At 38.9% G+C, this 15,263-nt stretch overlaps 1 protein-coding gene across 1 annotated transcript in view; it reads left to right on the top strand.

Annotated features, from left to right (window-relative positions):
• Nucleotides 1–15,034, top strand: part of LOC142151820 (ADAMTS-like protein 5) — a 39,491-nt gene extending 24,457 nt beyond the window's left edge. Inside the window, exons 9-13 of the mRNA XM_075207842.1 lie at nt 3,756–3,919; nt 6,616–6,784; nt 8,211–8,306; nt 13,793–13,864; nt 13,969–15,034. Coding sequence (XP_075063943.1) covers nt 3,756–3,919; nt 6,616–6,784; nt 8,211–8,306; nt 13,793–13,864; nt 13,969–14,303 — 836 coding nt within the window. The 3' untranslated portion in view covers nt 14,304–15,034. The remainder of the gene's footprint in view (nt 1–3,755; nt 3,920–6,615; nt 6,785–8,210; nt 8,307–13,792; nt 13,865–13,968) is intronic.
• The last annotated feature ends 229 nt before the right edge of the window (nt 15,035–15,263 follow it).

Raw genomic sequence — 15,263 nt, 5'->3', positions numbered from 1 at the left:
AATACACTTTAATGTGAATTAAGGGCATTAACTACTTGGATATTTTTGCGTTTTATAAACAACATTTGATAATAATAATTGTCTTTCTGACCTCCATGTTTCCCAAAAGGGATTTCATTTTATTTATTTTATCAACCCACCGACAACAAAATGACTAAAAGTAATGTGATGGTATGTGGATGGAAGGGAATATTTGACACTGCTGTGTAAGGCCAAAGGAATTGTGTTGTCCTGACTTGTCTCTTTAAGTAAAGGTACAACTAGTTCTTTTACTACATGGATCCAGGGACATCATTATTTTTTCTGTTCCAGAAAGGCAGCGCTGAACGCATGCATTTTTATTTTAGATATGTCATGGAAAAAGAATTACATGCTTTCCAAAAATAATCATTGAGAGCTTGTGTATAATCTGAGCTGAATATCCCATTAGGACGCATATGAAAGCCCTCTGGCTTTCAGTTAAACATATTCTTATCTGTTCATTGGACTCACGAGGCAGACAGGTAACATCTTGCCCAGGAATCGGCTAAACAGAGACAATTGAATGTTCTCCAGCCTCCTACTACGTCTTCTCAGGCTATTCCTCACCTCCTGGGAATGAGATCTGTTTTTCTGCATTCATATGTGCTGATTGCTATGTACGGATAACGAATGAATAACACTGTCATTCATTAAATGTACAGCTCAGTCATTGCTCCATCACCGGTACTGGAATTTTTCCATTTACTGACACTTGTGGCATGTGAAGTAGAAGACAAATAATTTGAAAAGTAAAGACATGGAAACATTTGAAAGGAAACTCAACCTCCCTTTTTTTTTTTTATCCGCCACTTGATAGTAAGATGATTTACACAATATTAACGTTATGCTGTCTTCTGGTGTTAAAATGAACATATTTTAAAGTTGTTTTTGCTTGTGACCTGGAGATTTCTGTGATATATACCAAGTGAAAAAATTGTAGTTTGAGTGCTCACGTCCTTATCCACTACCCCCACTACCCTACAATACAACTAGGCAGGTTGCCAACTACTGTTAGCGTTTTTCCTTTGATACAGCAATGTTCCAGCTCTTTCCAAGAGCTGGAGTGATCCCTACTGCTGGAGAGTTGCTAAGTATATAAGAGTGCATTTCACGGTTTTGTTAACTGGACAGTATGGATTGATATAAAAACTGGGCATTCCCCTGTGTTGAGGATGTATGCGGATATTGGTATTTATAATGTATACTGGAATTTTGTAAATATTAAATATATAGATACTACTTTTAGTTTTAACACAGAATTTCCAAGATAATATTATTATTGTTATTATTATTACCATTTATATAGCGCCACTAATTCCGCAGCGCTGTACAGTGAACTCACTCACATCAGTCCCTGCCCCATTGGGGCTTACAGTCTAAATTCCCCTAACACACACACACACACACACACACAAACAGACACAGAGAGACTAAGGTTAATTGGCTGCTAGCTAAATTGACCCATCAGTATGTTTGTTTTTTTGGGAGTGGGAGGAAACCGGAGCACCCGGAGGAAACCCACGTAAACACGGGGAGAACATACAAACTCCACACAGATAAGGCCATGGTCGGGAATTCAACTTATGACCCCAGTGCTGTAAGGCAGAAGTGCTAACCACTGAGCCACCATGCTGCCATGTACAGTTTATAATGTATTGTTAGTGCACATATGTTAATGTGGATATTTGTATAATCTGGTGTGTATAGCCGGATCTCTGACAGATTTGGCCATACACGTACATAGATGAGTATAGCCAATAGAATAACTGATGGAGTTCTCATAGCAGTGGTGATACATGGACAGATGCATCTATCATTTGTAGATGGAAACCCATCAGATTTTATATATGTTTTGTGACCATAGAAGCTGTGGTTTACAGCCAGATAAGTCTAAAATGACTTAGCAGGGCATCAAAATGGCAGTGTTTATGGGCACCTTAATCTTTGCAAATGCTAATTCAGAGTAATGAAAGGATTGTATGAAATGATGTCACATTGACACACACAAATGCTCTACCAATACAAAGAAAATTCAGATTATAGTGGTGCAATAGCTTTATTGTAGGTCACACGGTAAATATCGAAAGGAAGAAAGACTGTCCGCTGTGTGTAGTGTTTATTGAATGTGAATGATTATACGACATGAATACATGGCAGGATAAAATGCCATATTTATAATGAATGACTAGATCCACTGTGGTACTCCTCTTAAAGGACTGCCAAACCTGATATTCAAATTGCATTACATGGAAGAGTTACATTCCTCCAAATATGTATGTAACACCTTGATAGATGTTTGATATTTTATTTACATTTGCTATGTATTTGTTGTGTATTTAATTGTAAACTATTATTCTATTGTCTGATCATTTCTGCAAAGGAGGTTGTCTGCAGAGCTCATCAGTGGGATTCCTGGAAGGAAGTGTGCTGTGCACAGGAATATATGTGCTTCCCCCACAAACACAAATTTATTTTGAATATCTTCATGCTCCTGAAAATGTTACATATTGTACATATATTTGTTAATAATATTAGTAGTTCTTTTATATAAACCAATTTGTTTTAGGTGTAGTGGATCTTTTATTTCCCATCAATCTACTCCCTGTTATTTATATATCGCCAGCATATTCTGTAGCGGTTTTCAGTTGGGAGCCCAGTTATAACCTGAGACTGGGTATTAACAGACAGACAAAGCAGTAAGAGGGCCCTGCTTGCAATCTATAGGAGTTGTCCAGGGTGATTTTTTTTTTTTTTCCCCTCTGTATTCGTAACATTTAGGTGAGAATTTAATTGGCCCTGATGTTCTGCAGGATTTTTACAGAAATCTCACCCTATAGAGGTGTGAGGGAAAATGGGCGTAGATTTTACCGTAGTAACAGTAAAAATGCGCAGCCTTAATTGAATCCCCCCCCTCCCCCATAATATTCTTAATGCTTATTTATATAATGCCAGCACATGCCATAGCACTTTACGATTAGGATCATCTGTTCTTTTTGAGCGTTTGTTTGTTTTTTTGATATTTGTATTTGTTATCTATGGTAGCACACTATTTCAACACACTACTTCCTCAGATCTTTTCAAAACGGTGAAACACATCTTAAAGCATATTTGCAGAGATAATGATTATTTAAAAAAAAAATGCTGTAGATGAGAGAAATTTTGTTTGCTGTTTCCAAAGTAGGTCTCTCCAAGGGAAGGAAGCAGGTTTTCCCTAGGTTTTTCTATTTATTTTAGATATGGCTGGCACGGTATAGTAATTATAGGAATGCTTTTTTGTGCCGCAACATTTATACACATCCACTGCCTTAATAAACAAGTGATTATCCACAGAGCAAAGGTTTCAAAATAATTCAGTTTAAGATAGTGTGTTGCAAGCCTTCTTCAGAGAACCCGTTAGACCAGCATGTTTATTATCTAATATGTTATGAAGGAAAAAAAAAAGGTAAAATCTACAAACATGTTCAGACTTTATAAAGTTTACTGTCTTATTTGCCCTGTTTTATGATTTTTAAATGTATTACTTAATAATTGGTTATAAAAGTATGATGCGCTCATATTCATTAGTTATACATTACAGTGACTCATAAAAGCAGGTAGCGCTGTAGAACGGGGCACTCCGTGGAGCCAGACATCTTCTTAAGTCTTGTTATTGAGAGAGTCGTGGAATGTGTGTTTTGCAATCTTCTGCTGTGTAAGCCTGTGCACTCTCCTTACACAATTTTCCTTTCATACAGCTCTGAGAAATAGAAATTATCATTATGTGATCAATGGAAACTGGGCCATTAACCATCCTGGAGTCTTCAATGTGGCAGGTACCAAGATCCAGTACAAGCGCTCTGCTGACAATAAGGAGAGTCTTGAGGCAACAGGACCAACAGATGAGGACTTGCATATCATGGTTTGTAGTTTTATATATTTATTTAAATTATATTTATTTTTGTTTATTTCTTGATTTATCTCAGTCGTTTCCAGTATTTACTGGGGTATCTGTATGCTTTATTACACCTGCTTATAATGAAGCAAAAAATCATGTGAATGCTAAGCCGTGAATTGGTTGCTATTCTGACAGCCCTCCAAAACCAACAAATGTTTTAGGGTGCGTTTGACTGGAGCTAGTACCTCTCTGTCTATCTATCTTCATGAGCAGCACGGTGGCTTAGTGGTTAGCATTTCTGCCTCACAGCACTGAGTTCAATTCTTAACCATGGCCTTATCTGTGAGGAGTTTGTATGTTCTCCCTGTGTTTGCGCAGGTTTCCTCCCACACACCAAAAAACATACTGGTAGGTTAATTGGCTGCTATCAAATTGACCCTACTCTGTCTGTTTGTGTGGGTGTGTGTTAGGGAATTTAGACTGTAAGCTCCATTGGGGCAGGGACTGATGTGAGGGAGTTCTCTGTACAGCGCTGCGTTATTAGTAGCGCTATATAAATAAATGATGATGTTCCCCATTTTGAAGTGGGTGGAGCAACCTATAACCAATCAGACTGCTCACAGCAGCACAGAAGCAGTGACCTGTCCTCTCATGTGATTGTGTAATGGTGGATAGAGCTGTATCTGACATGGGCTGTGTTGAGGTTCGGGGAAAACAAAGGAGGGCGGTAAAAATCAACAGGCTGCAAGTTGCTTAATGGAAAAAGTAAGGTCATTCAAGAGCACAGTAGAGTAGTGATATGAGGCCTCTGTACACCAGGGAAGATTGTGGTGTTAAAGAGACCTCTCTATGAAACCACATTATTAGTATCATTTGTTTTCATTGCAGATATGACATGTAGCGTGTGTGTGTGTGCGTGTGTGTGTGTGTGTGCGTGTGTGTGTGTGCGCGTGTGTGTGTGTGTGTGCCTCATTGTGACTTAATCAACATCTGAGGCACATTTTACTAATAAGTTGTTTGCAAAACAAGGAACGTTTTTATTATATTTCTTACAGCACAAAGATATTCTGAAGTGTTTTACATAAACTCGGTCGATTCGCTTCACTTACTCCAGTCCTTTTCTGAAGCTGGTGCAGATTTTGGACCTAGCTCAGCATTGGTCACTCTTTAAAAAAATTGTTTAAAGCTTTCAGTCTTTTTAGGTTTCAAGATAACCATATAACACTGCTGAGTCTGGGTACTGACAATCACGGCACTTAAAGATGTCAGCAGAATTCATTTCAAGTGTTCTTTTAATTGGCATCTTAGGAGACTAGAGACTGAATCAGTAAAAGATACAACATGTTTGTGTTTGTTGAGTCTCAGAATAGTTAAGTATTTTGTGTGACACTGAGCCCTTCAGCCGCTGACAGTCTGTAGCTATATATTTTATAAGTACACCAGTTCTGTCTGAAAAACACAGTAATCACATAACAAAGTACAAAAAAATGGATGATAACCTGTTTAAAGGACCATAGCACTTAAAACACGTTAATTTTAATAAAAGTTCATCATGTAACATTTACAAATGTGTAAGAATAAATATAGCAAACGGAGCACTTTGTAATAAATATTAAATAGGTCAATCCAGTGTTGAATCCTTTTTGATATTATTTGTATTCTTCAATTCAAGGATAAAATGGCTTATTTGTATAGTTTTGGTTATTTAATTAGGACTCAAGTGATATCATAATGATATAAAACATTAAAAAATCAACATTTTCTTTTATTTTTATTCGTAACATTTATTAAAGGGATATTGGCCAGACATAAATGACTCTATGGAAAAATAATGTAATACACCTTGATAGCAGAAAAATCAGTATGATTACTTTCAAGGCAATAATTATATATCCTAATGCCCAAAAAAAGTATAAATTGAAATTGTTGCTCAAGTTTTCAAAACCAACAATTTTTGTGTATCATGATCCCAGAAAAAAACTAGATGATGCAATAAACCAAGTTTTCTGGTGTCAAAAAAATTCCACATTGTTAAAAATTCCTACTCAAGAGTTGTTTTATCAGAAAAATAACCCAGAAGTATAAACTGTATTATATAAATAGGTCCACATGTATACCCTGGGGAAGGCTGAGCCGGTCCCATACTGGGCTACCTTGGGCTGGGTCACTGAGCCACCTGTATGTTATTGTTTTCCCTTTAAAATGTTCCTAATAGGCTGCCGAGTCGAGTCTTGCCTTCCGGACTAAAAATTCCTCGCCCTCTCCTGTGTATGCCTCATGGCAAGACTTAAGGTGTTTGCCACTGCGAGCTATTTTCCTCCATTATCAGCCTTATTAGGCAGAGGAAGATAAGATTCCGAACACTGTCTCTGTTGTATCATATCAGTAACTCCTTTCATATAAAACAAAAATTGTTTTCGTTCAAATCCTTTAATAATGGAAAGCTAGAGGTGTATTATTGTTGTTTTAAAAGGCTCAGAGCTCTTTGTCCAGCTTGTCTCATGTGCTTACGTGCTTGGTGTCCTGCTTACGGGTAGGACATCAAGCCACTCCCACTTTCTGAAAACTGTCACCATACAAGTCCCCATGCAGCCGACCACACAGTATGTATGTAACGTAGAAGAATGTACCTGGAATAGGTCGTAAACTAATGAAGAAGAAACATAAGCACAGATGTATACTGTATTCTAATTTAGCAACATTTATTCTTTATATTCTAGGTCCTTTTCACAGAGCAGAATTCAGGCATAGAGTATGAGTACTGGCTTCCTAAGGATTACTATATACACCACCAGAGAGACCGCAGCTCTTTACATGACACTTTGGAGACCGCCGTATCACCAACGCTACCGGCTACCACAACCATTCCACCAACAACGAGGCACAGTGGTGAGTAGAGGGGGCATCACTCAGTCTCACCTGTCAATCAGGGAACCTCTTGCTGAAATAACATTGGAAACATGTGATACAGCCGGCATAGGTCTCTGTGTTGGCTGTTGGGTTTAGGAAAAGCAGGTTTTTAGTGTAAACATCCTGTGTGCTCCCAATGCTGTTGACATTGTCGTTTAGAATAATTGTTTATTATGAAGATTAATGGTCTTATGCTATGTACTAGAGGATACCACAGCAGAGTCTAATGATAACAGTTAATGAAGCTGTGATTAACTGTAAAAACTATGATTAACTGTGCTTGGAGTGTGGAGCCTATTAAACTGTAAGACACGGAGACCATTAGAAGCGGAGTGTCTGGAAGTAACTAATTGGTCTGTAATAACAGAAGTACATGTCAGACACACACTATGCACTTTATGTAAGCAGCACATATACAATCATAATCGCAGACAGTGTCATTACACATTTTTTTCCCTTCCAATTACTGTCTGGTAAGCTGATAAAAATGGCTTTGAAATGTTCACACTATCATATCTGCTTCCCTTTACATTTACACATAGTGTAAATAGTCTGACGCACACACATTCCTGCTAGATGTATTTGTTGGAACTGGCAGAATAGTGTACACCTGATTGTTGTCATTGTATTCTGTTCTGGAATCCTGTAATACATGCGAGCATCACTTTGTAGGAAGACAGATTGATAGCATTTTTTTTTTGGTTATGTGCCTGTGTTTCCACCAGAGACAAAACTAACAAATACTGAGCTCCATAGCAACAATTAAAAGGTCTCCTACCCCTTCAAGCATCTGCCCAACTAAACTCCATCACTCTCTCACCAAGATCTGCTTTGTCTCCAAAACACTGCTCAACACTGCACTATGTACATATCTGGATATCTGATACAGGTGCATGGACTGTATATATATCATTTCATCACCTGTTTCCTAATCCAATTACGACCTGTATAAATTTAATATAAGGCCAAGCAAAGGTAATATTAGCAGAATTGTCCCAGTTTTATTTCCACTAGAAACTTTCTCTGACGCTGATTGTCCCGGATTTCATGTTACATTGGCTGGCCTGGTTACTGCCTCAGTATGATGGGGACCTTGCCTTCGAGGCAGCTCCTATCCTCTGGGTCCTAGAGCTTTAGTGTATGTGCTACTGTCATTATAGTTGTACACTTGGCTGCCATGAATGTAAAGGAAAGTGCTCTGACAATGAACTGTGCAATAAGCACTTTGCAATCATTTGAGAGTGCAGGTTCCCCTGCTCAGGATGTTCATTTTTTTATACGTTTCCTTGTCGCTCTCTCCGTTGTCGGCTCAGCATCATAGATTATGTTTGCACTATGTAAATAGCATGTATTGATAAAACACCGCTAGGGAATTACTTTTACACTTTTGAATTTCTCTGTGCAGCACTATGGCTAACATCAACCATGAAGCGCCCACACCAGCCTCGGCTTGAAAGAGACAACACAGAGTTGAACAGGATAAAGGAATCTAAAAAAGATGGTAAATATTATATGTTTTTACTATTATTCTGTATGGTGATCATATAAATGAACTTTGCCTACATTCATGCAAACGCAGCCTTGTATTAGACATAGCACAGCAGAGGCGGAACTAGCAAGCTGTGGGCCCCGCTGCAGGTAGGAGGGAACCGGGGCCCACAGCTCGCTAGTTCCCCATACAGTGGTCCCCATTATCCCCGTGGACCCCTGTGCACCCCACCTGCTGCCACCAATGGTAGTTCCGGCAATGTAGCAGAGTGTTAAACCTCTCCATTCTAAAGTAGATCCATACTATTTGGCACTAGTAAATGACCAGCAATCATAGGCAGATCTCTCCTCCCTATTTAAACATTGTACATTTATTGTACAATGTAGTTTGTAGACTACACTAGGACAGAAATCATGTAGAGCTTATAATACTTATGTGAAATAGGCATTTATTTGCTAGCCGATTGTAGATTATAAGCTCCTCTGGGCATGCCATATTTACCTTTTTACATTACATTTACATTATGTACCTGTTTCATGTCATGGTACATAATGTGTTTGTATTGTTTGAATCATGATCACCTTATTGTAAAGCGCTGTGTACTAAGCGTTATGTATGGCACTTTATAAAGTATAATAGTAATGTCATAGGACAATAGCAGTGGAGTGTTGAAACAATCCAGTAGCACAATTATGCGCATATCATCCCAACAACTTGAATTTTCAATAGGGGAATCGGCAACTTTCCCTAAAAACCTTCCTGTGGATGTTGGGGTAGATGACTCATGATCCACATAAATAACGTTTTGTCAAAACATGGTTCTTTGTGAAGTCAATCAGTCACAACACATTAGCAGAAAGACAGGGTCCGATGTCCAGAAGCCAGTTCAGGAGACATTGAATATCGGCATACAGCCACTGCAGTAGTGCAGAAATTCAACCTCCCCTGCTTCATGGGGCAGCAGAACAAGCCGGTACAGAGGCAGTGGGAAGGGATGGTGTAGAAGCACCCAAGTGTCAAGGACATTGGAGCCCCGTCCTTCAGGTATCGGGGGAGAGACTGTTGTATAAAATATATACACATTTAAGCTTAAGCAATATGCTCACTTTGTGTTTAAGAGTTCTGTTGGAGGTTGGAATATCTATTCCTTATTCATACCTGTTCCCAGTAAAGTTTGTTTCCTGAGCTGACTTTAGCCTGAGAACTGTTATAAAATATTTCTCATGAGCCTTCCTCTGCCAGGTAAATGTTAATGCTAAATGTTTCAGAGGACAAAGGAATGTGCTTATTATTTCTTTTAGACTGACCCAGACCTAATTGCAAAATAGAGAAATAGAGAGCATGTATTTAATGTAAGTAGCGCTATAAGATCTCTTAGACCTTTTCTGTTCATTAAACAAAAAAATGAATGAAGAATTAGACTTGTCTTTACCCTAGTAATAATCAATGATTCATACATTACAAGGAACCCAGGCCTCACTGTTTCTGTCTAACCTGTCATGGTCTTGTTTTGCATGGATTATGTGGGTGTAAGATTCCACTGTGTTCTCCTTACATGAACTCACAATCCTCAGCTTGCCTCTCTATGGGATGGGCTTCATAAGATTGCCGTCTATACCTTTCCATATAATGGTGGGTGTGAAGGAGATTAGGAAATTTTCTTTGCAGCCTACCTGGTCATGAGGAAAATGTTCTCAAGTCTTGCTGTTTGCAAGATTTTATGACCTTCCAAACCAATGAGACTGCGAAAATGGACCTCAAGAAGGTGGAAAATAGTCATCTGTTGTAGGTCCATGTTAACACATGGGAAGATAGACATTTTTATATATTTTATATATATATATATATATATATATATATATATATATATAACTGGTGCTATAGAATTTCATGATTGCAGTTAAATTTGACCATTATTAGGGTGTTGATTTCCATTTTAGATGGTTTTAGCCCTACTGTAATGGCAAGTAATAAACATTTCTTCTCATCTTCCACCACCAGTTTGCACAGCACATCTGTGTGTCCTATAACTTTACACATTGTATTTGTCTTCATCTCTCCTCTCCCTCCTTGTAGTTGGTGGGATTTACATTAAGTATAGGGATGCAGTGTAAGAAAGTTTAGTTTGTATGAATGAAGAGCAGTGATCACATATTCCTAAGAATACAATTGGTAGCATCATAGTGAGGTCCAGGTGGAACAGCCAACAGCTGCTCCATGTGACACTGCACCTTTCATGTGTGTGACTCCTTATCCCATTGTGCCATGTGATAGAGGTGTGTGGATTTTCTAATTCTCTAACCATTGTCTTGCTGTGATATCATGGTCCTTGAATGTCATGAAATATTATTATTATTATTATTATTATTACCATTTATTTATATAGTGCCACTAATTCCTCGGTGCTGTACAGAGAACTCACATCAGTCCCTGTCCCATTGGGGCTTACAGTCTAAATTCCCTAACACACAAAGACACAGATAGACAGACAGACAGACAGACAGACATAGACCAGAGTCAATTTGTTAGCAGCCAATTAACCCACCAGTATGTTTTTGAAGTGTGGGAGGAAACCCACGCAAACACAGGGAGAACATACAAACTCCTCACAGATAAGGCCATGGTCGGGAATTGAACTCATGTGCTGTAAGGCAGAAGTGCTAGCCATTAAGCCGCCGTGCTGCCCAAAATAGTTGAATAACAATCTGTATTTAAACTTGGTGAATGCTATCTACTACCGATCGTTATCGGTTTGCAAGCACTGTGGATTGTGAGCCAGCAGACTGGTATAAAGACTTTTAATTTGGGCTCCCTACCATCAGAGCTTTAGGCCAGCTAAAATGAATATGAAGAACATTTTTATTTACTGGCTTCAATATCTGTGTTGAAGTAAAATGTAGCTGAAAAGTAAAACGCTTAGTGTAAACCCCCATGTAGTGAGCATGTATGAGAGTATATGCTGGCATGTGCCCATTCTGCTGACCAAGGGCTGCTATGTTGGTAATGTTTGTATTCATTGTTAGTGTGCTATGTAGATAAGAACAGGTGGTAAACTGAAGTCTGCTGCAAACAGGGCAGTTAATTTATTAATCCAACTCCTTCACTAGAAATGTGGGATAGAATTCCTTGGAACTATGATAGTGGTCAGTGAACAACCCCTGAATGATTTAATATTCTGTGTGTCATAAATATCATGTTAGCCACGTATTCCAGAAATGCTTGTTTCTTTGTTTTCAGTCTTGTTTCTAAAGTCTGTGGTATTTTATGAAATGAGTGGGAAGACATGGATGTAGCTGCATTCTTGTAGGTTAAAGGTCTACTAAACCTAAAATACAAGTTTAACCAATATGAAACATGATCATGTAACACTTACTCGTGTACATGCAGTTACATACCAAATGCACCCTGGTCCTAGGTGATGGCGAAAATACAGTTCCCTATTGTCTCCTCCTTGCCCACAAGTGCTGGGGAACAGTTGGAGACAGAGATCACTTTGTAAAATATGGTGAAATCGCGGCATGGTGACATCACTGCGCAGCAGTCCATCCACTCTTTAAAACCTGAAACCTCTCTACTTCCTCATTGTGTGCTCAGCACTTATATGTTGATTTCTGGCCCCAGCACTGCAGCTTTCAGGGATTGCCGACAGAGGTGCACTGGTACATGTAGTACCACACGGCCGTCATGTGTCCTGCACCTCATTAATTCCCAACCATGGCCTTATCTGTGTGCAGTTTGTATGTTCTTCCTGTGTTTGTGTGGGTTCCCTCTGTGTGCTCCGGTATCCTCCTACATTGCAAAAACATAGTGATAGGTTAATTAGCTGCTGACAAAATTATCATTTATCTGTGTGTGTTGGGAAATTTAGACTGTAAGCTCCAATGGGACAGGGACTGATGCGAATGACAAAAATATTCTGTGTACACCGTTGCGGAATTGGTGGCGCTATATAAATAAATGGTAGTGATAATTATGTATGGATGTAAAAATGTGCTTTTATTCTATTTAACCTTGTTATCAACAGACAACATCTTGCAGTGAGTTAAATGGTCATTATAGGCTTTGTGAGATTTCTTATAGTGTCTTGCATTGGGATAGGTTACTGAAATGTTACATCTATATTTGTGAATGGTTGTGATGGTTAGTGGTCCTTTGACAACAAGGATGGTCTCTTCCATTGTAACGGGGGTTAAAAGTTTGAGAAAAACTCCATCACACCCCTTCAAACCTAACACGATTTTCCACCTGGCCAGTAAACAGTCTCGGCAATGGGGAGATGCCTGTATGTAATATGCTTGTTCTTTTTCTATTACTGATTTAGTGTTGTACTCCATATTACCTCCTAGTTTCTGCTTGGCTGCCTGTAAATGTTACCTTTGATCTGTTAGCAGGATATCATTTCAGGAGTGGCAAAGCGAAGATGCAGAAAATTATCTGGAAAAAAAATGTCAGGATGTCAGCTATTTGGCAAAAACACCCTGGCCCGGTGCCAGGTACACATTTCCCTAGCTCTGTTGTATGGTGAACTCCCAGTGGTGTGGAAAGGAATGGGGCGTGTGTGCGCTCGGGACCTTGTTGTTGTTTCAGATGATAGTGTAGCCGACTGATACGTGCTAAACATGTGGAAATAGAGGAGGTATATCAGTGTCACATTCTCTGGCTGCGGGAACACGGACTCAGAAGTGTCTGATTCTATCTCTCTCTACCTGGCCTGTGTGCTTGGCTGGAAGAATGTCTGCAACATTCATACACCAGAGCAGAGATATGAGCTCTCTAGATTTAAGTTTGCAATGGGCAGGTCATTTCCAAATAGATCTACATTTCAGTCTTTCAATAGTCATTTTATGATTTTAATTTTTTACTACTGTGGGGTGAAAGCAGAATATTTTGTTCTTATTGAGAAATGAAAAGGACTCTAGGTGCCATTGGTTGACAATGGTTGGAAGCCCGTCAGAAAGCCCCAGGGTCCGACACTGGAAGTAATGACCGCTCTTTATTGGCTGGCCACAGCACTTGTCCAATCAGGCACAGGCTGTCTCTTTAGGCAGTGCTTTCAATCATTCTGAATCAGCAGCTGCCCAGCAGAGCCGCCAGTCCCAGAAGTATGAGCTACAGCAGCAACACCAACGCTGATGCACTAGTCTGGTGGAAAATGGGGATGGGGGCTGTAAACTCCCTGAAGCCCCAAAGGTCTTTATTATTGTATTGCTAGATTTTTCTTCCCCGCATTGTTTGTATGGAGGGGAGTGTTCCTTGATAGACAGTGCTGTAACAGGTTAAATAACTAAAACACACACATTTCTGGAAAAAGTGATACTTTTATATCTTTGTGATTAGCCACACAATGGTCTCCACTTCTATAGCAACACAAATGTTTTGTGAATGTTTTATAAGACTGGCTTGGGAGAACAGAAAGGCAGGCTGATAAAATGGTGACATCAGCGCAGGTTTTCTGAGTTCAGCTCTGAAAAATCAATGGATTACTTTTCTAATTGCAGATAAATGTGGAAAGTGCAGGAGAGTAAAGGGACGGCAAAACAAAATCAAGCAATACTGTCAGAAGGACTTTGGTAAGTGACTGTGATTTCCCTTTCTTTCTGTGCCAACAGAAGAGCAGACCTCTGGCTGCAGTCTTAACAGAGAACAAACTTTTTTTTCACTTGGAATTTTGCAGTGTTCCGAGGGAGGATTGTCAGCAAAAAGATCGTGGGTAAGGAAACACGTTATGATGTCCAGGTTGTAATGGCCTACAAGAATAATTTCCCTATCCTGAGACGAGAATACATGTGGGTCCCAAACACGTGTGACTGTCCCAACCTACTGGAGAAAAGGGAATATATCCTGATGGCAAGGAGGCACGTCAACTATGAAAAGACTCTGAACAGGATACTGCTAGAGACTGAGAGCTTTGTGCGTCCTTACAGACCCAAAGAGGACAAGATGCTCCGAGATCTTGATCAAGAATGTGCCAAGTATGGGTACCAAATAAACACAAATCAGAATCAATAACCCTTCTGATAAGAGATAATATGGCACTGAGAAATACCATAATTTTATTATATGTACTGTGTGTGTACAGCATATTTAAAATGTTATTGGACAGTTTGCTAATGTGGACATAATGTAATATTTAATAACTGGTGCTACATGCTAGAAGGAATGACATGGCAAATGAACACGTTGCCAATCTGCCTAAAAAGTGAAAGACTTAAAGGGGAAATAGTTCCAAAATATACATGTTAACCATATTATTTGTCTTGTATTACACGCGCAGCTTTATTTTCCCCATTTTAAGGTGGCGATACTTCCCCTGTAAGTTTTTTACACGTTTTTATATTTTTCTAATTATCAAAACTGTTGCAAAGGCACTGAAGACAGTGAACGGAGCACAATACTTGCCAAATATTTTTTTGTTGTGTTTCTTTTTAAACCAAATGCAATTTAGACGTCCTATTTTTTACCAGCTGTATTAAAATGTATATCCAGCTTTATATTTATAGAAAAAAACAAAAAACCCACAGAGATGCATATGCCGTATGCATAATTTATTTTTACGTGCTTTGGAAAATGAGCTCTCACTTAGAAATGCAAAAAAGAGTCCTGCACGTGTGTGCAAGTACTCCTATATTTATATAAGGTGATATGTACAAAAGGTGTGTGCAAGTTTTGGTATGAGTGAGATTGTATGTTTGAAATATGTTTACAATGCAGTTATTAAAAAAATATATGAACAAACAAAACCTACAAATATCCGTCATATTTTTTATAAAATTTTAAAGACAGTGTCTGGCTTAATGGGATATATGTTTATATCTTATTGGGTTAAAGCATGGTATTAATGGGATTTATCATTTTGGAGGGGTTCACTAGTATCGGTGGCGGTCCCTTTTCTTGCACCTCCATTACTTGCGCAATTCAGGAGAGTAGCAGTATTAAAAATGAGTGGGCCGACTGCTGGATCATTGCAGT

Source organism: Mixophyes fleayi, chromosome 4, assembly GCF_038048845.1.
Source record: "Mixophyes fleayi isolate aMixFle1 chromosome 4, aMixFle1.hap1, whole genome shotgun sequence".
Taxonomy (NCBI): Eukaryota; Metazoa; Chordata; class Amphibia; order Anura; family Limnodynastidae; genus Mixophyes; species Mixophyes fleayi.
This window is presented reverse-complemented; position numbering and strand designations above follow the sequence as displayed.